The sequence below is a fragment of the Carcharhinus amblyrhynchos genome, chromosome 24, assembly GCF_965287045.1.
Source record: "Carcharhinus amblyrhynchos chromosome 24, sCarAmb.v2.hapA, whole genome shotgun sequence".
NCBI classification, from domain to species: Eukaryota; Metazoa; Chordata; class Chondrichthyes; order Carcharhiniformes; family Carcharhinidae; genus Carcharhinus; species Carcharhinus amblyrhynchos.
Window position 1 is genome coordinate 39620755 of NC_137347.1, and position 25474 is coordinate 39646228.

General features: G+C 43.1%; 1 protein-coding gene across 1 annotated transcript; it reads right to left on the reverse strand.

Annotated features, from left to right (window-relative positions):
• Positions 1–355: 355 nt before the first annotated feature.
• On the reverse strand, positions 356–24416 carry ctsl.1 (cathepsin L.1). Its single transcript, XM_080211729.1, has 9 exons — positions 24323–24416; positions 24121–24223; positions 22034–22176; positions 19821–20012; positions 13619–13810; positions 7966–8131; positions 6664–6769; positions 3152–3247; positions 356–567 (listed from the first exon to the last, which is right to left on the reverse strand). Exons 1-9 carry the CDS (start codon positions 24377–24379, stop codon positions 561–563), a joined length of 1062 nt encoding a protein of 353 aa, XP_080067855.1. The 5' UTR covers positions 24380–24416; the 3' UTR covers positions 356–560.
• Positions 24417–25474: the final 1058 nt, after the last annotated feature.

A 25474-nucleotide genomic window follows, 5' to 3' on the forward strand; every position in this document is an offset into this window, starting at 1 on the left:
AAACATATAAGATGATTAGGGGTTTAGATAGGGTGGATAGTGATAGCCTTTTTCCTCGGATGGAGAAAGCTAGCACGAGGGGGCATGACTTTAAATTAAGGGGGGGTAGCTACAGGACGGATGTCAGGGGTAGGTTCTTTACCCAGCGGGTGGTGAGGGATTGGAATGCCCTGCCTGCTGCAGTTGTAGATGCGTCTAGTTTGGGGGCGTTTAAGAGATCTCTGGATAGGTTTATGGACGAAAAGGGATTGGTATAGGCTAGTGGGTCATTGTTTTTGTAACTGGTCGGCGCAACATCGTGGGCCGAAGGGCCTGTTCTGCGCTGTAATGTTCTATGTTCTATGTTCTATGTTCTATACATGTTACAAATTACACCGTTTAGTCTTTTCAGTGTCACTGTTAGTGAAAAATTAAATTTACAAAAGGAAATCTATCCATAAATGTAATTCATTATATTACTCATTGAAAGTGATTGGGTTCAAAAATATATGTAACCTAATGCTTTTTATTCATATTCTCTGGTGCCCACCAGAGCCACTTGTTTCGGGATGGTGAGAATTTCAGTATCTGTGAATGAAAATAGAGAAGTTTAAGATTGGTGCAGAGTAACAGCAACTCAGAAGTAGGATACACAAAGAGCCTTGCATGGTGATTCTGGCCATAATATTTTTACTTTTACCCTTTATTGTTTGATATATCACATCTATAGTGGTTAGCACTGCTGCTTCACAGCACCAGAGACCTGTGTTCAATTCCTGGCTTGGGTCACTGTCTGTGTGGAGTTTGCATGTTCTCCCCATGTCTGCGTGGGTTTCCACTGGGTGCTCCGGTTTCCTCCCACATTCAGAAAGATGTGCTGGAGTGTGGCGACTAGGGGAATTTCACAGTAACTTCATTGCAGTGTGAATGTAAGCCTTATTTCGGACTAATAAACAAATATCTAACTTTTTCTCTTGACATTCAATTTTCTCATTAACATTTAATGTGGGTTCAAGTCCCAGTCCAGAACTTGAGCGCATAAATCGAGGCTGTCTCTCCACCCGAGTGCTGAGAGAATGCTACACAGTTAAAGGTGCTGTTTTTCAAGTAAGACATTAAACTGAGGCCCAGTCTGCCCTCACAGATGGACATAAAAGATCCCATGGCGCTATTTTGAAGAGCATGAGAGTTATTTAAGTTTAAGCTTATTGATTATTGTCACAAGTAGGGTTACATTAACACTACAATGAAGTTATTGTAAAAATCCGCTAGTCGCCACACTCCAACACCTGTCCGGGTACACTAAGAGGGGATTTAGCATAGCCAATGCACCTAACCAGCATGACCTTTGGACTATCCCTGGGTCTATGTTCTCCTTCAATCAATTTGAAACAGATGATCAGGTCATTATCACGTTGCTCTTTGTGGGAGTTTGCTGTGCGCAAATTGGCTGCCGCATTTCTTACATTGCAGTAGTATTTCAGAAAAGGTATAAAGACATGCTCAGCTCATGAAAGGCTCTACATTGAATAGATCATTGAATCTCTACAGTGCAAAAGGAGGCCATTTGGCCCATCAAGCCTGCACCGGCAACAATTCTACCCAGGCCCTACCCCCTTAGCCCCACATATTATACTGCTAATCCCCCTGACACTAAGGGACAATTTAGAGTGGCCAATCAACCTGACCTGCACAGCTTTGGAGTGTGGGAGGAAACCGGAGCACCTGGAGGAAACCCACGCAGAAGCAGGGAGAATGTGAAAAACTCCACAGAGGCAGTGACCTGAGCCAGGAATCGAACGCTGTGAGGCAGCAGTGCTAACCACTGTGCCACCGTGCTGTCCGAAATGAACATTTTTTTAAAATTGCATTAATAATGTTCAAATACTAAAATGTGAATTCTTGGTCACAAATATGAGTCTGTCAAAGGGCATTGAAACCTGAATGAGCAGGAAATAATATCAGTCAATAAAATATACCTTCTATGTGACTTCTGATAACTGCCTTAAAATAAACTGCATTTCAAACTGAAAAGTGTACCAGCTCTTGATGCCTGCTGTCATCTGACCCTGCATGATCTCTGTTTTTCAAACATTCTATGCAGATTTTTTGAGAAGCAAATAGCCTTTTTAGTTTTGTTATGTAAATTTTCAAATCTTCAATCTCACTGAGTATTTATGGTGAAAGATTGGAAAATGTTTATGTCACAAAGGACCTAGGTGTCCTTGTTCATAAGTCGTTGAAATCCAACATGTAGGTACAGCAAGCAATGAGGAACGCAAATAGTACGTTGGCCTTCATTGTAAGAGAATTTGAGTGCAGCAGTGAAAGTGTCTTACTGCAATTATATAGAGCCAGATTGAGACCAAGCCTGGGTATACCTTTGACCTCCTCACTTCAGGACAGATTTACTTGTCAAAAAGGGACTACAGTGTCACAGGTCAAAATCCTAGAACTTCCCCCACAAGAGCACTATGGACATACCAACATGTTCAGGAAGAAGGCTCCCAATTACCTTCTCAATGGTCATTAGAGATGAGCAACAAATGGGCAATAATGCTCATATCCCTTGAATGAATAAAAAAAGGGCTTAGTTTTTTTGATTTAGGCAGTCACCTGCATCACCTAAAAAATGTACAGGACAAATTTAGCAGTTGCCCAAAAGCAGATTGAATCCCTACAGTGCAGAAGGAGGCCTTTCAGCCCATCAAGTGTGCACCAATCACAATCTCACCCAGGCCTTATTCCCATAACCCCACATATTTATCCTGCTAGTTCCCTGACACTAAGGGTCAATTTAGCATGTCCAATCCACCTAACCTGCATATCTTTGTACTGTGGGAAGAAACCCACTCGTACAGAGGAAGAATGTGCAAACTCCCCACAGACAGTGACCCAAGGCAGGAATTGAACCCAGGTCCCTGACACTGTGAGGCAGCAGTGCTAACCACTGTGCCACCATGGATTTATTGTGGACTTTCCACTGCTAATGTACAGATCATTGTGCTAATTTTACATCTGAAGAAGAAGCAAACACCAAACAATTTCTACCAGGCTCCAACCCCACATCACCACACATCACTGATTTATCTCATGTTGTCTGGTGCATGAATTCAGCACACAATTCACTTTGAAATAAATTTGACAAGGCAAAACAAATAATTAGACTTACACCAAAGGGAAGCTGGCAAGCGATGCAATTCCACATTGATTATCCTTGTTCCTTGACATGTAAATATATCCTTTGTCACCCCAGGATGTACCCCAGCTGACAAAAATAATCATGAAATGAATATTTAGAAATGTTAAAATCAGCATCAACAAATAGCTGATTCCAGCTCAAATTTCTCCTGTTTTTACATAAAAAGACCTCAAATTATACAGGGCATTATTAGCCAATGAATATTTAACACATGTAACAGAATTATTCTATGATTCGAATTATATAAATACCTATGTTAAGATAGAAGACAAAGAAATTTCATGCCATCGTGTTAAACCTTTTATTGCACTAGATTCCGACTTCCACAGTCCATTGAGCAGAAGCTTGTGTTAACATTATTTTGTTGATGTTGCACTGTGTACTGTCAAATGAGTGACTGAGAAGCACATTAAACTGAACCACGAAATAAACTTGTTTTCCTTTAAATATTCTTCTCTTTCCTCTTCTAGTCCATGGAGGTGATTTTCTTGCCTTGGCACAGTGGTTAGCACTGCTGCCTCACAATGGCAGGGGCCCGGGTTCGATTCCTTGCGTGACTGTCCCTGTGGAGGCTGCACATTCTCCCCGTGTCTGCGTGGGTTTCCTCCAGATGCTCAGGTTTCCTCCCACAGTCCAAAGACGTGCAGGTTGTGTTGATTGGCTATACTAAATTTCCCCTTAGTGTCAAGGAGGGTTAACAGAGTAAATACATGGAGATACGGGAATAGGGCCCAGGTGGGATTGTTATCAGTGCAGCCTTGATGGGCAGAATGGCCTCCTTCTGCACTGTAGGGATTCTCTATGATTACATGATTAACTTTGATTTTCATCTCCAATTTCTTTTTTTAATTATCATGGGATGGGGGTGTCACTGGCTAGGCCAGCATTATTATTACCCACCCCTAATTGCCCTTCAGAAGGTGGTGTTGAGCTACCTTCTTGAACCGCTGGAGTCCATTTGACATAAGACTGAGAAATCTGGGTGGCAGAAAGTTGGATGTAACAATATAGAAAGATTCACGTTTAAATTAAGCCTGACAGGGACTGCAACATGAACACTTGTGGCTTAAAAACAAAAGATATAGGAGCAGAATTAAGCCATTCGGCCCACTGAGCCTGTTCCACCATTCATTCATGGCTAATAAGTTTCTCAACCCCATTCTCCCACCTTTTAGCTGTAATCTTTGACCCTCTTGTCAATCAAGGATGTATCTATCTCTGTCTTAAATACACTTGGTGATCTGGCCTCCACAGCCTTCTGTGGCAATGAATTCCAAAGATTCACCACCATCTGGAGAAATTCCTCCTCATCTCAGTTCTAAAAGTTTGTCCCTTTATTCTCAGGCTGTACCCTCGGAGCCTAGTCTTGCCTACTCATGGAAACATCTTCCCCACATCGAATCTATCTAGGCCTTTCAATATTCTGGAAATATAAAGCCAGCAACTAAGAGACTCAAGTCAAGAGGTAGCTTCTTAAACTTTATCTAACCCATTGACTGGAATCCCCAGTCAATTAGTCAAAATTAGTCAAAATGTAAATGTGTTGGGTCCTTGAATCACGGGCAACAAGGACTTATAATGAACAGTAGTTTATTCACTAGTTTAGCAGCCACTTCAACATTCTGCCCTGCACTCCAAACACGTGACCTCTTTTGTAGCCGCGTCATCACGTAATCATGTGACCACTCGGTCCCAATCGACAGGCAAAGGCACACACATTGTCTAATGGCCCCAGAGAAAGCTTTCCCATCAGGAGCCAGTGAATCACGGCCTGCTTGAACGTGGCTCAATCGGCTCAGAGCCGCAAAATATTTTGCAGAAGTGAGCCAAACAAATTCTGTCAACAGTGACTGCGAAGAGGGATCCCAAATGATGAAATATCCCCTGGAATTCCACTGTGATTGCTACTACAGAAGTCAGTGGGTGGGAGAAAGCAGACAGATGGTGCAGTGCATAGTAGCAATGTCAAAAATAATACAAACACTGATCCTGGAAGAGGAAATATTTAAAGAAATGAAAGGGGAGAAAATGAACTCTTAGAATTTATTATTTGAAACTGTTTCCAAGTGTCTGTTTGTTGCCAAGCAGATCTTTATTGGTGGGTGACATCAGAGAGAATAGTTTTACCCTTATTTCTACATTTAGTGTACAAAACTCAAACTGGTAGATAAAGGATTTCTTGTCATTACCTTATTGGAATAAAGAGTGGAAAATGTCACCTCAGTGATTAATCCCACTAATTTTAGTTATCTACTTCATTCTGCCAATATAAATGAACAATACAAATGGTCTCTTCATTTATAATGAAGAAGAATCATTGCCAAATGCCAACATTGTGTGAAGAGTAAGAGAACAGAGGCCTCTCTACTAGCCCCTCCACACGTGAAGCAAATCCCCACTATAGGGTCATCTACGGGCCCCTCTAGTAGGTGCAGCCAGGGTGCCAGCACTATCCAGCCATGTCACTGACCACCCAGGGGTTACACCGGCCTGCAAGACCCCGGTGTGACCATCTCAACTGCTCTCCGGTTTTAGGGGCCAGCTCCGGCCCCTGTTTTTCCAGCTCTGGTCGATGCAGGCACTAATCCCGTTATGGATGGGAACTCTCATGAGAAGACCATGATGGGATTTGCGCCAGGAAGATCCCAGAATGAGATTTCCCCTGCCCCTGACTGACAACATCATCAGATTCACACCCAGTGAGGTCGTGAGTCTGGTTGCCGTTCCTTTAAATATGCTTACACATTCAAAACTGGCCTAGCGCCGTATCTTCCAGAAACATCATGGCCAGAATTTTCCAGCCATTCGCACCAGTGAGATTCTCTGGTCTCATTACAACGAACAGAGATCTGGCTGAGCGCCACATTCTCCATCTTTGCTTGCAGTAGTGACGGAACGTGAGTGGCTGGCCCTTATGTTCCCACCTGCTGGCATTACATCACGCTGGCCAGAGCTGATCCGCAAAAACGGAGAGCAGTTGAGATGGTCACGCTGGGGGTTTGCAGGCCGGTGTAACCCCTGGGTGGTCAGGGACATGGCTGGACAGTGCTTGGTACCCTGGCTGCATCTACTGCAGGGGGACTGTAGATTACCCCATAGTGGGGATTTGCTTCACGTGTGGAGGGGCTAATAGAGAGCCTGATGCTAGATTGGGGGCGGGGGGGGGGTGGTTTTTAACACTGATTTGAGATCAAGGCTTATTTAAATTAGCGGCAGTACCTCTGTGGACTTGGGCTTGCCAGCATATTTAGCCCCACTCCTCAAGATGATGGCCCAAAACATGCCCTCCCTCCTTTAAAATAGCAAAGTGTGGGAGGATCGGGAGGCAAAACTTGCCTGTTTCTCTGGGGAGAAACACACCGGTTTCCAGTCTGACACTTGGGACTATTCCACCCTAACACTACATGGACTAACAGCAGCAGGGTTGAATAAATTTTATGGATTTTATATAATATTTGCAAGACGTTGGTCTATGGTCTTACCTGTTTTTAACCAACCAATAATCACTTCCATATAATGTTCCATATCCAACAACTAGAACACCATGATCAAGATCTTCACTGCTGCACGATGGTTCATCATAGACTCCTGCATTTAGTTGAAACAAAGATACCAATGTTTTTCCCAATAATAGAGCTTAGAAATCACAAAGGATTTGTAAACTTACAAATTCCCTGTTTAAGATGTCTGAAAACCTGAGATAAGTAATTCACGTTATTCAACAAACACTTACATTGTTAAAAAGTGATCTGTAATAATCTGATCTGAGCAAAAAATGGATACAGCTCGTTTATTCTCTTTACACTTGTTACAAGCAACATACATTCATACACAGGGACCCATACTCAGCAAACAAAAGGAATAGTTTCAAGCCTTGTGTCTTTGGTGAATTATGAAGGAACTTGGGGAGTCTATAGTTCCCCATTTGCTTTCACAATTGCAACCTCTTGGCCAATCAACACCCTTTCCTTCTGTAGTACAACATGTGATGATGGTGTGAAATTTGATGTTCTTGCATTTGTTCTGATGAGTACAAGATGAAAAGCTTTGGCAACATGTCTTTCTATCAGCAATACTAAATATCTGGGCTACTAAGCGACAGTTTATAAACCTTGCTCCTCTTACATCTAGTGATGACTATGTTCCTTTGATAATAGGGCAAAAATATTCACTCCATTGCCTCAGGATGTAGTTTTGTTCGGCAGGAGTGACTGCTGAGAATTTTTGTCCATTATATTGTGTATAGGTCAAAAATCCAATGCACTGATCTCTGACTGCACCCACATTCCAAATATATATGGAGCAAAAGTTTTTGCCATGGGTGGTAAATCATAAAATTGAACCATACAAATAGGTACAGAAATATATTCCATTTAGATATAATGGATGGGATTTTATGACCTCACTCATCCCAAGACCGTAAAATCCTGCCTGAGGTCAATGGACCTTTCCACTGTCTGCCCCTTTCCTACATCGATTCCTGTGGCGGGCAGGGCGGTAAAACTCTGGCCAATAACTCCAGGAGGTGGTTGTAAGGAGTGGTACCTTACTGCAAAAATAAAGCAAAGCGAAACCACAACCCTGTGATGAACACAAACAGGTCCCAAACAGAACAATACAACAATGGACCCACTCCAGGCCCTGCTTTATACAGGGCTCAATATATGAGCTCCACCTGGCAAGGTAATCACCAACTACCAGGGAGCTCATATTCAATGAGTCCTCAGGGGAGGTCAATTAGTAATTTCCCCATGCAGGTCCCGGGGATTATCACAGATATCTACCTGAGGAATACAGCTGGAATGATGGTAGACCAGCATCAATGCCAACAGAGATTGGCCCATTCTTGGCCACTGCCATCTGTAAATAATCCTCACTTCCCTTGGGAAGGTCAATATATCCATTACAAGTTGCGCCAACAGTTTCTGGATTGAAGCTGCAGGGTCCATCCTGAATAAATGGGATAAAAATGACAGGGGTAATTGTGCTGAAGTCCGGCACAGTTTGTGTTATGAAATAAAATTGAATTTTACATATTTAATAATATTCTCGCCAAATTATATCATCTTGGTTAGTTCCATTAGTGTTGTGAATTGAAAGTGATGATATTACACATTTTAACAGTACTTGGCACATTGGTCACATCTGGTACTTTGGAAAGAGAACAGTGTGGATTAGTGTGGCCAGTATTATGCTCTGATAGAATGCAGAAAAGCCCCATTATGTGGGTGTTAATTAGATGCAGTTTTACATTCTGGAACAGAAACAACTAGTGACTACATTTAGCTGAAAGATTGAATTTAATCACAATTTTATACATAGAAGATCTTTCAGAATGTGATATGATTCTTTGCTGGCTGAAGCCTCAGTGAAAAAGTAAAATACATATTTATTCATAAGGGGAATTCTTAACCACTGCCTGTGAGAAGAACCACTCTTCAATTATTCAAATTATTTTCTTTTACATTGAGCCTTTGAAATGAAGTTTACTGTTGTAATAGGTTAGCTATTTAGACCAGATGTGCCCCTTTTGACAGACATCACTTGCAACTATGCCATTCTGCTTTCTTAGGGTCGAGTCATAATGATACAAAAGGAGGCCGTTAGGCCCATTGACTCCATGCTGGCTCTTTCGAGAGCAAGCCAGTCACCCCTATTTCTGCATACCACCTTTGAAGACAGACAACTTCATTCTCAAGTTAACATCTAGGTTTTCTCTTAAAATCAATCATTGTGCCTGCTTCTAAAGCCCTCATCATTACCGGTTGTTTAAGAAATTCTTCCCAACATCTTGCCCACATCTCTGGCCCAAAACCATGAATGTGTCATCCAATTCTTGCTCTATTAACTAATGGGGAGACCTTTTCTTTGTCTATCCTTTCCAAATCTGCCATAACCTCTACCAAATCTTTTAATTTCCATATCCCCAAGGCGGACAACACCGGTTTCTCCAACCTAATCTTGCAGTTAAAATCTCTTCCCCCCAAAACCATTCTGGTAAACCTCTGCAACTTTTCAACATCCTCCCTACAGTCTGGTGACCAGAATGAGATGCATTACTCTAGTTGTGACCAGATTCAGCACAACATGTCCTGTTTTTGTGTTCAACGTCTCTTTATGAAGCTAAATATCCCGTGTGCTTGGTGGTTATTTTCCAGATGTCGCTGGATTCCGGGGAAGTGCCGGAAGATTGGAAAGCGGCTAATGTTACGCCATTGTTTAAGAAGGGTGCCAGGCAAAAGGCAGAGAATTATAGGCCGGTTAGTTTAACGTCTGTTGTAGGTAAAATGTTAGAATCCATCATCAAGGAGGAAATAACGAGGCATCTTGAGGGGAATTGCTTGATAGAGCAGAAGCAGCACAGTTTCGTTAAAGGGAAGTCGTGTCTGACAAATTTACTGGAGTTCTATGAGGATGTGTCTATGGCGGTAGATAGAGGAGAGCCGGTGGATGTGGTCTTTCTTGATTTTCAGAAGGCGTTTGACAAGGTATCTCACAAGAGGTTATTACAGAAGGTCAGGGGGCATGGAGTTGGGGGTAGGGTGTTAGCGTGGATAGAGGACTGGTTGTCAAATAGGAGGCAGAGAGTGGGGGTCAATGGGTGCTATTCGGATTGGCGGTTGGTGACTAGTGGAGTGCCCCAGGGGTCGGTGCTGGGGCCTCAGCTATTTACCATTTATATAGATGATCTGGAGGAGGGAACCGAGTGTATGGTGTTGAAATTTGCTGATGACACCAAGATTGGTGGAACGGCAAATTGCGCGGAGGGTGGGGAGAGTCTACAGAAGGATCTAGATAGGCTGGGCGAATGGGCCAGGAACTGGCAAATGGAATTTAATGTTGGCAAGTGCGAGGTGGTTCACTTTGGTAGGAATAATGGTATGAAGGATTATTACTTACGTGGCGAAAAACTGCAGCAGGCGACGGTGCAGAGGGACCTCGGGGTCCTTGTGCATGAGTCGCAAAAACCCAGCTTGCAGGTGCAGCAGGTGGTCAGGAAGGCGAATGGGATGCTGGCCTTCATAGCGAGGGGGATTGAATATAAAAGTAGGGAGGTCTTGCTGCGGCTATATAGGGTATTGGTGAGGCCGCAGCTGGAGTACTGTGTGCAGTTTTGGGCGCCATACTTACGCAAGGATATTTTGGCCTTGGAGGGAGTGCATCGGAGGTTTACTAAGCTGATGCCGGAGTTGAGGGGGTTGAGCTATGAGGAGAGGCTGAATAAACTAGGCTTATACTCGTTAGAGTTTAGAAGAATGAGGGGAGATCTCATTGAGACATATAAGATGATGAATGGGATGGATAGGTTAGAGGTGGAGAGACTCTTCCCGCTCAGAAAGGACAGTAGGACTAGGGGGCATAGCCTCAAGATAAAGGGGGGGCGGTTTAGAACGGAGTTGAGGAGGAACTTCTTCACTCAAAGGGTGGTGAATCTCTGGAATTCTCTGCCCGTTGAAGTGGTGGAGGCTGCCACGCTAAATATTTTTAAGACGCGGGTTGATGGGTTTTTGATAAGAGAGGGGATTAAGGGTTATGGGGAGAGGGCAGGAATGTGGAACTGAGCCACGACAGATCAGCTATGATCTTATTGAATGGCGGGGCAGGCTCGAAGGGCTAGTTGGCCTACTCCTGCTCCTATTTCTTATGTTCTTATGTTCTTTGCTAATAATTGTCTCAATACACTCTTGCCACCTCCAAAGATCAATGTACATGAACCTCCGGGTCCCTCTGTCCCTTATCATTAATCTATATTTCCTCTCCCTATCCTTTTGCCAAAATGCATTACCTTACATTTCTCTGTATTAAATTCTATCTGCCACTTGTCTGCCCATTCTTTTCGCCTCCCTATGTCCCGTTGCAGGAGACTGGTATCATCCTTACTGTGTGCCACATCTCCAAATTTGGTATTAACAAATTTAGAAATTCCAATATCTTCTTTAGAGGTAGAATCATAGAATCCCTATAGTGTGGAAGGAGGCACCAACTACAATCCCACCCATACCCTATTCCCGTAACCCCATGTCCTGGTAGCCCACTGCTAGTTCCCCTGACACTAGGGTCAATTTAAGGTGGACAAACAACCTAACCGGCACATCTTTGGGCTGTGGGAGGAAACCGGAGCACCTGGAGGGAACCCATGCAGACACAGGAAGAACGTGGCCAGAATTGAACCCAAGTCCCTGGCGCTGTGAGGCAGTAGTGCTAACCACTCTGCCACCGTGCCGCATGATAAAAAAATACATTTACCTAGATGTTTCTGATTAAATATACTTTGTATTTACACACCTACAGCGTGTCCATTATTATTGTGGGAGCACCGACTCCATGAGGACTGCAGCAGCTGTATAAACATTTACAGGATAGAATCAGGCCATTTGGCCGAGCAAGTCCAGAAGAAGGCCTACCTTTCCCAGTGCAACTAGAGTAACCAATAAATGGAGTGTTTTCAGCATCACCTGCAGCCTGAGATCAAATTAAACTAACTTCGAGGGTGAGGAAAAAATGAGAATTGGGGAAAAGTGTAAGACAGTAATTTGTTTGGTATCTCTGCACAAACTTTCTCTTCCTTTGGCAAATAATGGGGAAATGTTGGACAGATTGGCAGGCTACCTTTTGAATCTGTTCTTACGTTCTTCTACCTTGGATTTGATGCACGGGACAGATTGTAGACAGAATCTGGTATCTGGTAACACTTGTTTTTTTAGTCCCACATCTAAACAGGATACAGAGTAGGCACATTGCTCCTACACATGATCTGAACCTCTCTCTTTCTTGAGAGTGTGACACATGCCTCATTGATGTTGGAGGTATGTCATAATTTATGTCATAATTTGGCATTTCCATTTGTTAACCCTTTATTTAGCACCTTATCAGAAATGCTCCTTGCATGGCCAATAAGTCCTGGAGTGGAACGTGAACCCAATGTTTCCCTACCTCAGTGATAAAACTGCTTGTGTGAAATAAAAATTCAAAGAAAATGATGCGCTGCTTAAATGGCAAGTTATTGGATACCAGTTCATTCAGCCACAGTCACTTGTTTAGGAAAATGATAACCCCTTATAATCCAAGAATGCTGAGGTCAATCGCTCCATCATTGTCACTGGAGCACTTAATGGCTGTGATTAGTCACATCTTCAATGTCATTGTACAAACAATGACCTGGATCATAGAAGGATCTTGATATCCTTGCATCAAGCAATTTGATATTCCTGTGACTGACAGGAACAGAATGGACTGGGGAGCAAATCAGTTGCAATTCACAGAAAAAAAATGTTCTTTTGCCTCACCCTCAAAGAAGATCAATTCTTTAAACGTGTTCATAGAATCATAGAATCCCCACAGTGCAGAAAGAGGCCATTCAGTCCATCGAGACCACACCAAGAACAATCCCATATAGGGCCTATCCCCATAACCCTACATATTTCCTCTGGTTCCTTTTGACACCAAGGGGCGATTTAGTATGGCCAATCAAACTAACCCACACGTTTTCAGAGTGTGGGAGGAACCTGGCGCACCCGGAGGAAACCCGCGCATTCATGGGAGGAATGTGCAAACTCAACACAGACAGTGACCCAAGAGTGATATTGAATCTGCATCCCTGATGTTGTGAGGTAGCAATGCTAAACACTGTACTACTGTGGCACCCATGTTGGGTGATGTAAAGTGATTAGCTCATTGTAAATGTTTCAAATCCAATATGCTGATGTAAAAGACCATTAAAAATCTACTTAATTTATTCTTTGTTTTAAGGTGTTATGTGCACTTCATTCCAATAATACTAATTTTTCACTGTTGCTGTGCTGGTTATTGCGCTTAGTATTTGAGAACATGGTAACAAAAAACACAGATAAGATGATATCAGACAGTGTCTTTTCTTCATAGAAACCCCTACAGTGCAGAAGAAGGCCATTCAGCCCATTGTGTCTGCAACAACTCTCTGCCAAAGTATCTTACCCAGGCATTCCCAATGACCCTAAAACTATGACCCACATATTTGCCATGGCTAATCCATCTAACCTACACATCTTGGGACGCTAAAGGGGAATTTTTTAGTCAACCATGGCCGATCCACCTAACCTGCACATCTTTGGATACTAAAGAGCAATTTAGCATGGTCACTCTATCTAAGTTGCACATCTTTGGACTGTGGGAGGAAACCGGAGGACCCGGAGGATACCCATGCAGACATGCGGAGAACGTGCAAACTCCACACAGACAGTGACCTGAGGCTGGAATGGAACCCGGGTCCCTAGCACTGGAAGGCAGCAGGGCTAACCACTGTGCCACCGCAATGCCCTAACTACTGTGCCACCATGCCATTTTTACATTAATATTTGGCTCTCATTTGAGATTTTATATGTATTTGAGAGGTTGTGCCTATTTGCGTTAAAGCACTAACTTAACATGGAATACTTTATCAAGGTTATCTTGGCTAACCTGTGCTGTATATGGATATGATTCTTCAGTGTCAACTCCTCCATTGGCAATTATATATTTAAATGCATAATCCATGAGTCCTCCGTCACAGCCTTCATTTCCATAACCAGTTGAGCAGTCGACAAGCTGCTGTTCACTCAGAGAGACTAATTTTCCAGTCTTCCGAAAGTGCTGTCCTTCCAAAGACCCTGTCTGTTAGAAATCAACCACCCAATTAAATACAGGCAAAAGATCAAAACATCAAAAATAACACAGAAAGCTTCAGCTAAGAATCAAAATTCATCTAAGAATGAACAATCAGTTCCTCCCTCAGGAGAGACACTGGGCGAATTTCCAGTCTCGCTTGCCCCAAAACTGGAAAATCCCACCTGAGGTCAATGGATCTTTCAATGTCCGCCCCTCACTTGCTCTAATTTCCCTGGTGGACGGGATGGCAAAATTCTAACCATTAAAACTATAGAAGCATCAAGAAGTTAATATCACTGCTAAACATGCTATAGGCTTATTTGTACAAAATAAAACATGCTATAAGCTGCTTTATGCAAGACCACTATAGACACTTGTTCATGATAGATGAATTGTCAGCTCAAATATAAATATGCATGATCTAATAGCCATCATAGATATGCAGTTGCAAGGTGACCAAGACTAATACCTTAATGTACATGGGTATTTAAAATTTTGGAAGGACAAGAACCTAGGATTAGCTCTGTTAGTGAGGGATGACCTTAGTTCAAAAGATCAAAATATAAAATCAAATTTGGTAGCGATAAGAATTAGCAAAGGTGAGAATTCTCTTGTGGGAGTGGCTAATATGTCTCCTGTCAGTAGCTACACTGTAGGACGAGGTATAAAGCAAGAAGTAACAGGAGCAAGCAAGAAAGGCACAGCAGTAATCATGGGTAATTTTATTCTACACATAGGTTGACTGAATCACATCAGTAAATGTAGCCTGGAAGATATGTTCATTGATGTTTTTTAGGACAATTTCTTAGAGCAGCATGTTCTAGTGCCAACAAGAGGATTGACTTTTCTCCACCTGATAGTGCAAAGTGGAAGATTAATTAATTGCTTTAACATAAAGAAGAATCCAGTAGCAGTGATCATAATATAATTGAATTCTGCATTCAGTTTGAACAAATGAAGGGCGAGAAGTGTGGGACAAAGACTAGTAACTCAAACTTAAATAAGGACAAATACAAGGATATGAGAATAGAGTTGGAAAAAGTGAAATGGGAAACTAGGTCAAATAGTAGGACAGTAGAGAAAAGTTAAGTAAATATTCCATAATTCCCAGCAAAGATATTCCTCATTGAGAAAGAAAGAAGAAGAAAGATTGAGCAGCTATAGCTAACTAAGAAAATTATAGGTAGTATCAAACTGAAAAACAAAGTGTACAGTACTGGGAAGGTCAGTAAGGTGGCACGATGGCACAGTGGTTAGCACTGCTGCCTCACAGCACTAGGGACCTGGGTTCAATTCCAGGCTTGGGTCACTGTCTGTGTGGAGTTTGCAGGTTCTTCCTGTGTCTGTGTGGGTTCCCTCCGGGTGCTCCATTTCCCTTCCACAGTCTGAAAGGTGTGCTGGTTAGGTGCATTGACTCAAAAAGGGACCAGAGTGTGGCGACTAGGAGAATTTCACAGTAATTTCATTGCAGTGTTAATGTAAGCCTTGCTAATAAATAAATTTTAACTTTTAAGTCAGAAGATTGGACAGAAATTAGCAAAAGAACGATTAAAAAGACAAAAAGGAGGGAGAAATTGGAGTGTGAGTGCAATTTAGCTCGTAATAGACTAGGAAGAGCTTCTATTAAGTATTTAGAAAGGAGGGGAGTAACTAAAATAAATGCTGGTCCCTCAGATGGTGAGATTGAAGATTTAATAATGGGGAACAAGGAAATGGTAGGAGCTTTGAATGGATGTTTTTTGTTTGTCTTTACTATGGAAGACACAAAACAAAGTGGTAAACAAGAAAGAAGATTCTAAAACAATCATAATCACTAGGGAAAAGGTATTATGAAAATCATTAGAATTAAAGTGGACATAGTCCCTAGACTGGACAGCTTCCATTCTAAAATCTTAGAAGTGGCTGCAAGGTTAATAGATGCAGTGGTTGTGATTTTACAACACTTCCTAGATTCTGGAAAGGTCACAGCAGATTGAAAAATTACTATGTAAAAGACAGTAACTTCATTGCAGAGTTGATGTAAGCTGACTTGTGACACCAATAAATAAACTTTAACCTTTAAACCTCCATTAAAGAAAGAAGGAGGACACAAAACAGGAAAACTATAGGCCAGTTAGCTTAATGTCTGTAATTGGGAAGACACTAGAATCCATTATTAAGGTGGTAATAGCAGGACATTTAGAGAATCAAAAGCAAATCAGTCAGAGTCTACATAGCTTTGTGAGAGGGCAATTGTTTTTACTAAGGAAGTAAAATTAATCTGGATAAAGGAGAATCTGTAGATGTGGTGTACTTGGATTTCCAAAAGGTATTTGACAAGATGTCAGATCAAAAATTCTTTCACAAAATAAGAATTCATGGCATGGGGGTAACATATTAGCATGGATATAGAATTGGTTAGCTAACAATTGGTTAATCTCGATCCTAACCATAACTAATTCCTGGGACCCAGAAGACAGGTAAGCAGCAGGGGTCCCAGCAAATCTTTGGGAGCGTGGAGGGGGGAAAGGGGTGATTGGGGTCTTGCGGGTTAGGCTGGGGGAGAGATCAAGTGTTTAGGAAGGATAGACAGGAGGGAAAAGGGGGGGGGCGTAGCTCTGCTGATTAAGGATAGCATCAGGATGGTAGCGAGGGATGATATTGGAGCCAAGGAGCAGAAGGTGGAATCGTTGTGGGTAGAGATTAGGAACAGCAAAGGGAGGAAGACGCTGGTGGGTGTCGTCTATAGGCCCCCCAATAATGATCTGGAGGTGGGGCGGGCTGTTAACGCACAAATAAGTGCGGCGTGCAGGAATGGGACGGCCGTGGTTATGGGGGATTTCAATCTGCATATTGATTGGTCGACCCATGTTGGACGTGGTGGGCTCAAGGAGGAGTCCTTGGAATGCTGCCAGGATAGTTTCCTCGAACAGTGTATGTTGGAGCCGACGAGGGAGCGAGCTATCTTGGATCTGGTGCTATGTAATGAGGTGAGGCGGGTAGAATTAGGGAACTTGTGGTGAAGGATCCTCTTGGGGAGAGTGATCATTGTATGGTGGAGTTTCTGGTGCAGATGGAGGAGGAGACAGTGGGTTCCTGGACACGCGTCCTTTGTTTGAACAGAGGGGAGTACGGTAGGATGAGAGAAGAATTGGCGAATGTGGACTGGGGAAGCGCTTTGGAAGGTAGGTCTGCTGAGGAGCAGTGGAGGATCTTTAAGAAGATCTTTCTTGGTGCTCAGCGGAAATTTATTCCGATGGTCAAAAAGGACCATAGGAGGAGAGGTAATAAGCCGTGGATAACGAAGGAGGTGAAGGAAAGTGTTAAATTAAAAGCGGAGGCGTTTAGAGTAGCTAAGAGTACTGGGCGAGAAGAGGATTGGGAGAGGTTTAAATGTCAACAAAGATTGACAAAGAAGTTGATAAAGGAGGGTAGGAGAAACTATGAAGCTGGGCTAGCGCTTAATATAAAAAAGGATAGCAAGAGTTTTTATAAATATATAAAAAGGAAGAGGCTGGCTAGGGTGAACGTTGGTCCCTTAGAGGATGAGAAGGGGGACTTAGTGGTAGGGGATGGGGATATGGCGGAGGTCTTGAATAACTTTTTTGTTTCGGTCTTCACGGAGGAGGACGTGAATAATTTGCCGGACGTTAGAGATGGAAAGGTGGTAGGACTGGAGGGTCTCGATGACATTACTGTTACTAGAGAGGTGGTGCTCGACAGACTGGAGGGGCTGATTGTGGACAAGTCACCAGGACCGGATGGAATACATCTGAGGGTCCTGGAAGAAATGGCGGAGGTGATAGTGGATGCCTTGGTGGTTATTTTCCAGACGTCGCTGGATTCCGGGGAAGTGCTGGAAGATTGGAAAACGGCTAATGTTACGCCGTTGTTTAAGAAGGGTGCCAGGCAAAAGGCGGGGAATTATAGGCCTGTTAGTTTAACGTCTGTTGTAGGTAAAATGTTAGAATCTGTCATCAAGGAGGAAATAGCGAGGTATCTTGAGGGGAACTGCTTGCTAGAGCAGACACAGCACGGTTTCATTAAAGGAAAGTCGTGTCTGACAAATTTACTGGAATTCTATGAGGATGTGTCTAGGGCAGTGGATAGAGGAGAGCCGGTGGATGTGGTCTTTCTGGATTTTCAGAAGGCGTTTGACAAGGTACCTCACAAGAGGTTATTACAGAAGGTCAGGGGGCATGGAATTGAGGGTAGGGTGTTAGCGTGGATAGAGGACTGGTTGTCAAATAGGAGGCAGAGAGTGGGGGTCAATGGGTGCTATTCGGATTGGCGGATGGTGACTAGTGGAGTGCCCCAGGGGTCGGTGCTGGGGCCTCAGCTTTTTACCATTTATATAGATGATCTGGAGGAGGGAACCAAGTGTAGGGTGTCGAAATTTGCTGATGACACCAAAATTGGTGGAAAGGCAAATTGTGCGGAGGGTGTGGAGAGTCTACAGAAGGATCTAGATAGGCTGGGCGAATGGGCCAGGAAATGGCAAATGGAATTTAATGTTGGCAAGTGCAAGGTGGTCCACTTTGGTAGGAATAATGGTAGGAAGGATTATTACTTACGTGGAGAAAAACTGCAGCAGGCGACGGTGCAGAGGGACCTCGGGGTCCTTGTGCATGAGTCGCAAAAACCCAGCTTGCAGGTGCAGCAGGTGGTCAGGAAGGCGAATGGGATGCTGGCCTTCATCGCGAGGGGGATTGAATATAAAAGTAGGGAGGTCTTGCTGCGGCTGTATAGGGCATTGGTGAGGCCGCAGCTGGAGTACTGTGTGCAGTTTTGGGCGCCGTACTTACGCAAGGATATTTTAGCCTTGGAGGGAGTGCAGAGGAGGTTTACTAGGCTCATACCGGAGTTGAGGGGGTTGAGCTATGAGGAGAGGCTGAATAGATTAGGCTTGTACTCGTTAGAGTTTAGAAGAATGAGGGGAGATCTCATTGAGACGTATAAGATGATGAATGGGATGGATAGGATAGAGGTGGAGAGACTCTTCCCGCTCAGAAAGGATAGTAGGACTAGGGGGCACAGCCTCAAGATAAAGGGGGGGTGGTTTAGAACAGAGTTGAGGAGGAACTTCTTCACTCAAAGGGTGGTGAATCTCTGGAATTCTCTGCCCGTTGAAGTGGTGGAGGCTGCCTCGCTGAATATTTTTAAGACGCGGGTTGATGGGTTTTTGATGAGAGAGGGGATTAAGGGTTATGGGGAGAGGGCGGGAATGTGGAACTGAGCCACGACAGATCAGCCATGATCTTATTGAATGGCGGGGCAGGCTCGAAGGGCTAGTTGGCCTACTCCTGCTCCTATTTCTTATGTTCTTATGAGAGGGTGGGGCAGGGAGGTTTAGAGATCACATTAAGGGATGGGCTCCTCGACTCAGGAATGGTCTTCTGAAGAGCTGCCCCGCATCCCCCTTCCCTCCTGAGGTTGAACTTTATTCTTTTTTGGCCTTCTCTACCGCAAACCATATTCACCCATCAGGCTGGGCAGGAAATGACCTTTTAGTGGCCCCATAAGAAAATTAACTAGGTCAAGGGCAGGCTTCCCAACCGAGGCCTATCCGACCCAGTGCAAAATTGCACCAGGTCAAGGCAGGAACCTGAAGGCAATTCCCTCCATGTAATTTCACCCCACCCTTCGCATAACACCCAGGGGGAGCTGGACAAAGATAAAATTCTGACCATTACCTTATTGAATAGTGAAGCTGGCTTGAGGGGCCAAATGGCCTCGTCCTAATCCTAACTATTATCTTTTCTTTAATGCTGAAAGCACTTCAAGATGCTTAACTGCAGAGCCTTGCAATACGCAAATTTGGAATTTTTACACAACCACACCCAACACTGATTTCGCAGCTGCAGAATTTGATGACAAAGTTTAAATAATTTTAGCCAAAGTTTAGTTACTACTTCCTCCTTCAGTTAAGCCAAAGATTTACATTAGTCATGTTCAATGGACCAGGATGTAGTGCTTTACTCTGGCCAAGCAATTTTCACCTTTATATATGACTGTACAACTTATACATCAGACTTACAGCACTGAATGCCCAACAGGAACCACATTGCTGCTGGTCTTTCACAGGGGTTACATAGCCTTTATCCCGCCAGTCCACACGATCTGGGAAGCTAATGTTCTTCAAGGACAGAGAAGTGTCTGGTGTAAACTTTGTGGCAGTGGTGTTTCGCAAGCAGTTGCCAAGTACCATTTTTTTATATTCTTCATTTTTCTGCAAACAAAAGTCATTAAAATGATTAACCTGTGAACTCTTTTAGTATTCATAGGTTAGGGCATGAGGCAATAGCTTCACAATTAAGACTCGTCAGATCACTTAACATGAGTGAGAGACAAATTCTATTGATTCGTGACCATCTCCATAAAAATGTTTTTCTTATTGAGTGACTCCATATGAAGTAATGTTTATTTATTCGTCACAAGTAGGTTGCATTCACACTGCAATGAAGATACTGTAAAAATCCCCGAGTTGCCACATTCCTGGTGCCTGTTCGGGTACACTGCGGGAAAATTTAGCATGGCCAATGCACCTAACCAGCATGTCTTTCGGACTGTGGGAAGAAATGAGCACCTGGAGGAAACCCACACAGACATGGGGAGAATGTGCAAGCTCCACACATGATGCGGAGTTGCCATGTTGGACTGGGGTAGACACAGTAAGCAGTCTCACAACACCAGGTTAAAGTCCAACAGGTTTATTTGGTAGTACGAGCTTTTGGAGCGCTGCAGCAAAAGCTCACACTATCAAGTTGGGAATTGAACCCGGGTCCCTAGTGCTGTGAGGCAGCAGTGCTAACCACTGTGTCACTGTGCCACTCTGGCACAGTGGTATAGAAAAGCAAAAGGGATTTTGCTTTTAAAAGGGATTTCTAAAATTCATTGCAAGAACATTTGATTAGAACCTTGTATGCAGCTTTGAAGATCTTGTCTGGCAATGGGTCACATCTCTGCATCTGAGCCAGAAGTTCTGGGTTCAGGAACTGATGGCCAACGAAGGCATGTTCATAACGTGGCCAAACAGGTTGGGTATTGGCCAGTGAATCTTTCCATTAAAGGCCAATGGCAGGCAATAAGGGTGGGAGAGATTCCTGGTCAGCTGCGTGATAGAAAGAACATTGGTGTCTCTCCCATCACTCTCTGTAGCTGCAGACTACACTTTGCCACAGCAGCCTGGGCTCAGTGAGTGAACTGTAACTTGCCACCACCAAAGTGGAAGGAACGGTGTAACCACCAGATTACATTTTATGCATATTACCAGAATGGAACTTGAATTGAGAGTTAACATGCCTCTCCCACCAATGAGACTGTAAAACATTTGGTGAGGACAGTATATGCAAGTGTAAAATATCAAAGGGGTTCAAAAAAATCCCACGGCTTTTAAATTTAAAAAATAATTTATTATGGGATGTGGGCATCACTGGATGGGCTAGCATTTATTGACCATCCCTAGTTGCCCTTGAACTGTGTGGCTTGCAAGACCATTTCAGAGGCATTTAAGAGACTACAACACTTTGCTATGGATCTGGAGTCACATGTAGGGTAGACTGGGTAAGGATGGCAGACTTCCGTCCCTGAAGGACATTAGTGAACCAGATGGGTTTTTAGTCACCATGGTTTTACGGTTGACATTGGACTTTTAATTCCAGATTTTTTTTTGTTTTATTGAATTCAAATTTCACCATCTGGGATTTGGAACTTGGTCTCCAGAGCTTTAGCCTTGGTCACTGTATCGCTAGTTCAGTGGCAACACCTTTACACCACCACCTCCTCATGGCAATGGAGCACTGGAATCACTACATATGTGTATTATACCCTTCTCTTTGAAGACAAGTCAGGGCCCAAATCCAAGCTTAGAATCATAGATTCCTACAGGCTGTTTGACCCATCAAGTCTGCACTGACCACAATCCTATCCAGGCCCTACCCCCATAACCCCATGCATTTACCCTTGCTAGTCCCCTTGATACCAAGCAGCAGTTTAGCATGGCCAATCCACCTAACTCGCATATCTTTGGATCGTGAGAGGAAACTGGAGCACCAGGAGGAAACCCACGTGGACAGGAGGAGAATGTGCAAACTCCCCACAGACCCCAGCCAGGAATCGAACCCAGTCCCTGGCGTTGTGAGGCAGCAGTGTCACCGTGCCACCCCAGTTATGATTTCAAAACAGAAATCACTTCGCCCCAACATTAAAGTTGCATTGTATCTATAAAGAAGCTAGTAAACAATGAATTACCAGGTCAGCAAACATGTTCATCCCCAATCTATAGGTAAAGAGCCCCTGGTCTGCCAGTACATTATGCTTCATAACAATCTTCCGGTTAGCCAGCCAGATCTCCTTACGATGGGCTACCTCCTCAGAAGAAAAATATGATTTACCTTGAATTAAAGAACAACATTCTCAATTCCTGAGTAAAGCCTAATTCGGTGAGATACTTTGAATTGAATTAGAAGAATGATCCAGTTTTGATCCACGGCCAATTAACATTTCTCCAATGCATTAAACACGTTTAAATTTCAATGTGAAATATAGACACGTGGACGTGAAAAGTGTAGCAATATGAAATATACTACACATCAAATATCTCCAAAATAAAACAGAATAACAAATTTCACCACATTATAAATGGTTACTATTTATTAATTGAAAATAATATTCACAGAAAAATCAGAATGAAATAAATTAATGAGACAGGTTTTGCCTCAATGGGGCATCTAAGAGCATCTGGTATAGGATTTGTCCATGCACTCTGCGGCTCTGTCCACTCTTATCTACAAGGTTGCTGATCTCAGTGCAGTGAGAGAACCAAGGCATCTGGGACCTGAGTGGACAGCACAATCGCCGGGGCATCTGCTTCACCAGTGAGATTTAAGTATCAGGAAATATAAGACCAAAAGACCATAGGACATAGGAGCAGAATGAGGCCACTTGGCCCATCGAGTCTGCTCCACCATTCAATCATGGCTGATATTTTTCTCATCCCCATTCTCCTGCTTTTTCCCCATAACCCCTGATTTCCTACACCTGATGAGATTTTCCAGCATTATCAGTTATTGGCTGACTGAGAACCTGAACAAAGAACAAAGCATAGTACAGCACAGGAACAGGCCGTTCGACCCTCCAAGCCTGTGCCGATCATGATGCCTGCCTAAACTAAAACAATATGCACTTACGGAATCCATATCCTTCCATTCCCATCCCATTCATGTATTTGACTAGTTACCCCTTAAATGCCACTTTCATACCTATTCCCACCACCTCCCTGGGCAGTGAGTTCCAGATATTCACCACCTCTGTGTAAAAAACCTCCCTCGCACATCTCCTCTAAACTTTACCCCATGCACATTAAACCTATGTCCCCGAGTACTTGACTTTTCTACCCTAGGAAAGAGTATCTGACCATCCATTCTGTTCATGCCACTCATAATCTTGTAACTACTTGGCATCACAATAACACTGTGATGTTTGTAATCCACACTGAGCTGAATTTATGCTTCAATAAATGGAAAGCTTTGGGTTGTGTTGGGTGTTGAAATCCAGTAAACTTGCTCTAGTTGTATCTATAGTATTTATGTGGCTGGTTTAATTAAGCTCATGGTTAATGGTGACTAACAATTAAGTTTGTTTATTAGTGTCACAGTAGGCTTATATTAACACTGCAATGAAGTTACTGCAAAAATCCCCTAGTCGCCACATTCCAACACCTGTTCAGGTACACTGAGGGAGAACTTAGCATGGCCAATGCACCTAACCAGCGCGTCTTTCAGACTGTGGGAGGAAACCGGAGTACCCGGAAGAAACCCACGCAGACACAGGGAGAATGTGCAGACTCAGCAAAAAAATGGCCCAAGTCAGAATCGAACCTGGGTCCCTGGCGCTGGGAAGCAGCCGTCCTAACCACTGTGCCACTGTGCTGCCCATGCTGTTATGATGGTAATGCCATTGAATGTCAAATATATGTGATTAGACTCTCTCATTGAAAATAGTCATTGTCTGGCATGAATGTTAATCTTGTGGAAACCTCTTTCTGAAATCCCTTCTTGTTTTTCAAACACAATTTTGCTTCTTTAAATATTTAGCTGACTAATTGAACTTCAAACATTCCTCTGTCTCCAAACAGCCCTCAAATTTCATCTCCAAGTTAGAAAACACCAAAATATTTTGTAATTATATACTAACAACTATAAAAAAAGCTCAAATATTTAATACAATATTCCCAGCTGTAGTGCAGTTCCAGCTCACTAGATACATGCATTGCAAATGCAGCAGGCACAGCACATGTTTCACAACACTTACTAAACAAAGTAAGCCAAATAACTTACCGAACTTCTTTCTCCAATTGAGCCATTCCAAATCTTCAGGAGAGAAGCTGGCAGCACTTGCCAACGCCACAGCACCAACTAATATCAGAAACTTCATCCTAAACTGAAGTTCCGAAGGTCAGTTAATGATCTCAAAAGTTTAGAAAAGCATAAACATTGAGACTTGGGTGTTTGCACTGAACCGTGCAAATATAATTCTCACCTGGGCTTTCCTTCTCACCAAAGATCTATCGAGGTTCCAGTAAAATAAAATCAGCATTGAGAAAATGCAGAGAATTTATACATGTTCCCTTGTCACCGACTCATCATGAGGTTTGTGCTTACTGGCCAAAAAAGGAGGAAATAGTTGTTTCCTCTCAGTTTAATTCAAACTATGATGTGATGTTCTGTAAATTTACAAACCAAATGTTCCAAGAATTGACAGCACTATTTGCAAAATCCGGTAAGCACTCTTTGGAAGAAGAAAAATCACACAGAATACTGACAGTGCAGAAGGAGGCTATTTGGCCCATCAAGTCTGCACTGACTCTCTGTCAGAATGTCTTATCCAGACTCCCTCCCTTGCCCTATCCTGATAACCTCACGCATTTTGTATCATGGCTGATTGCCGTAACTTATCATCTTGGGACACTAAAGGGCAATTTAGCATAGTCAATCCACCAGTCAGCACATCTTGGGACACAAAGGGGCAATTTAGCATGGCCCATCCACCTAACCTACCATATCTTTGGACTGTGAGAGGAAACCGGAGCACCCCGAGGGAACCCATGCAGACATGGGGCGAATGTGCAAACTCCACACAGACACCCAAGGCTGGAATTGAACCTGGGTTCCTGGCACTATGAGGCAGCAGTGCTAACTACTGTGCCACCATGCTGCCCCTTAATTCTTTGATGAAACCACACAAAAAAAAGTTATTACTAAAAACACAAATTTATTCCAAGAAAAACACTTCTGTAAAAGATATTTACGTGTCTTGCAGTCGAATATATTCCATGCAATAAAAGTCTACAGAGCCCTACGTGAGTCATGTTGAAACTATATATGAATCAAAAAACAAAGTCACAAGAACAAAATCTGTTCCAATGTAGTTCATCAAAACAATGTGATTTCTTACCATTCAGGAAACACAATTTGCTGATTTAAGCATTACCTGTTTACATGTTATTGTTAAGTGTGGCAGAGTGTCAAAATTTGCCTGACTGAGACATCCTCTTGCATCAAGATTGTTATCAAGAAACTGAAGGTTAATACAGAACACTAAATTTCAAATATTTCTCTGGATGTTGGGTAAGGTTCGAAATCATGATTTCTGATACACGATCCTTTTCATCTCATCACTACTAAAACAGGA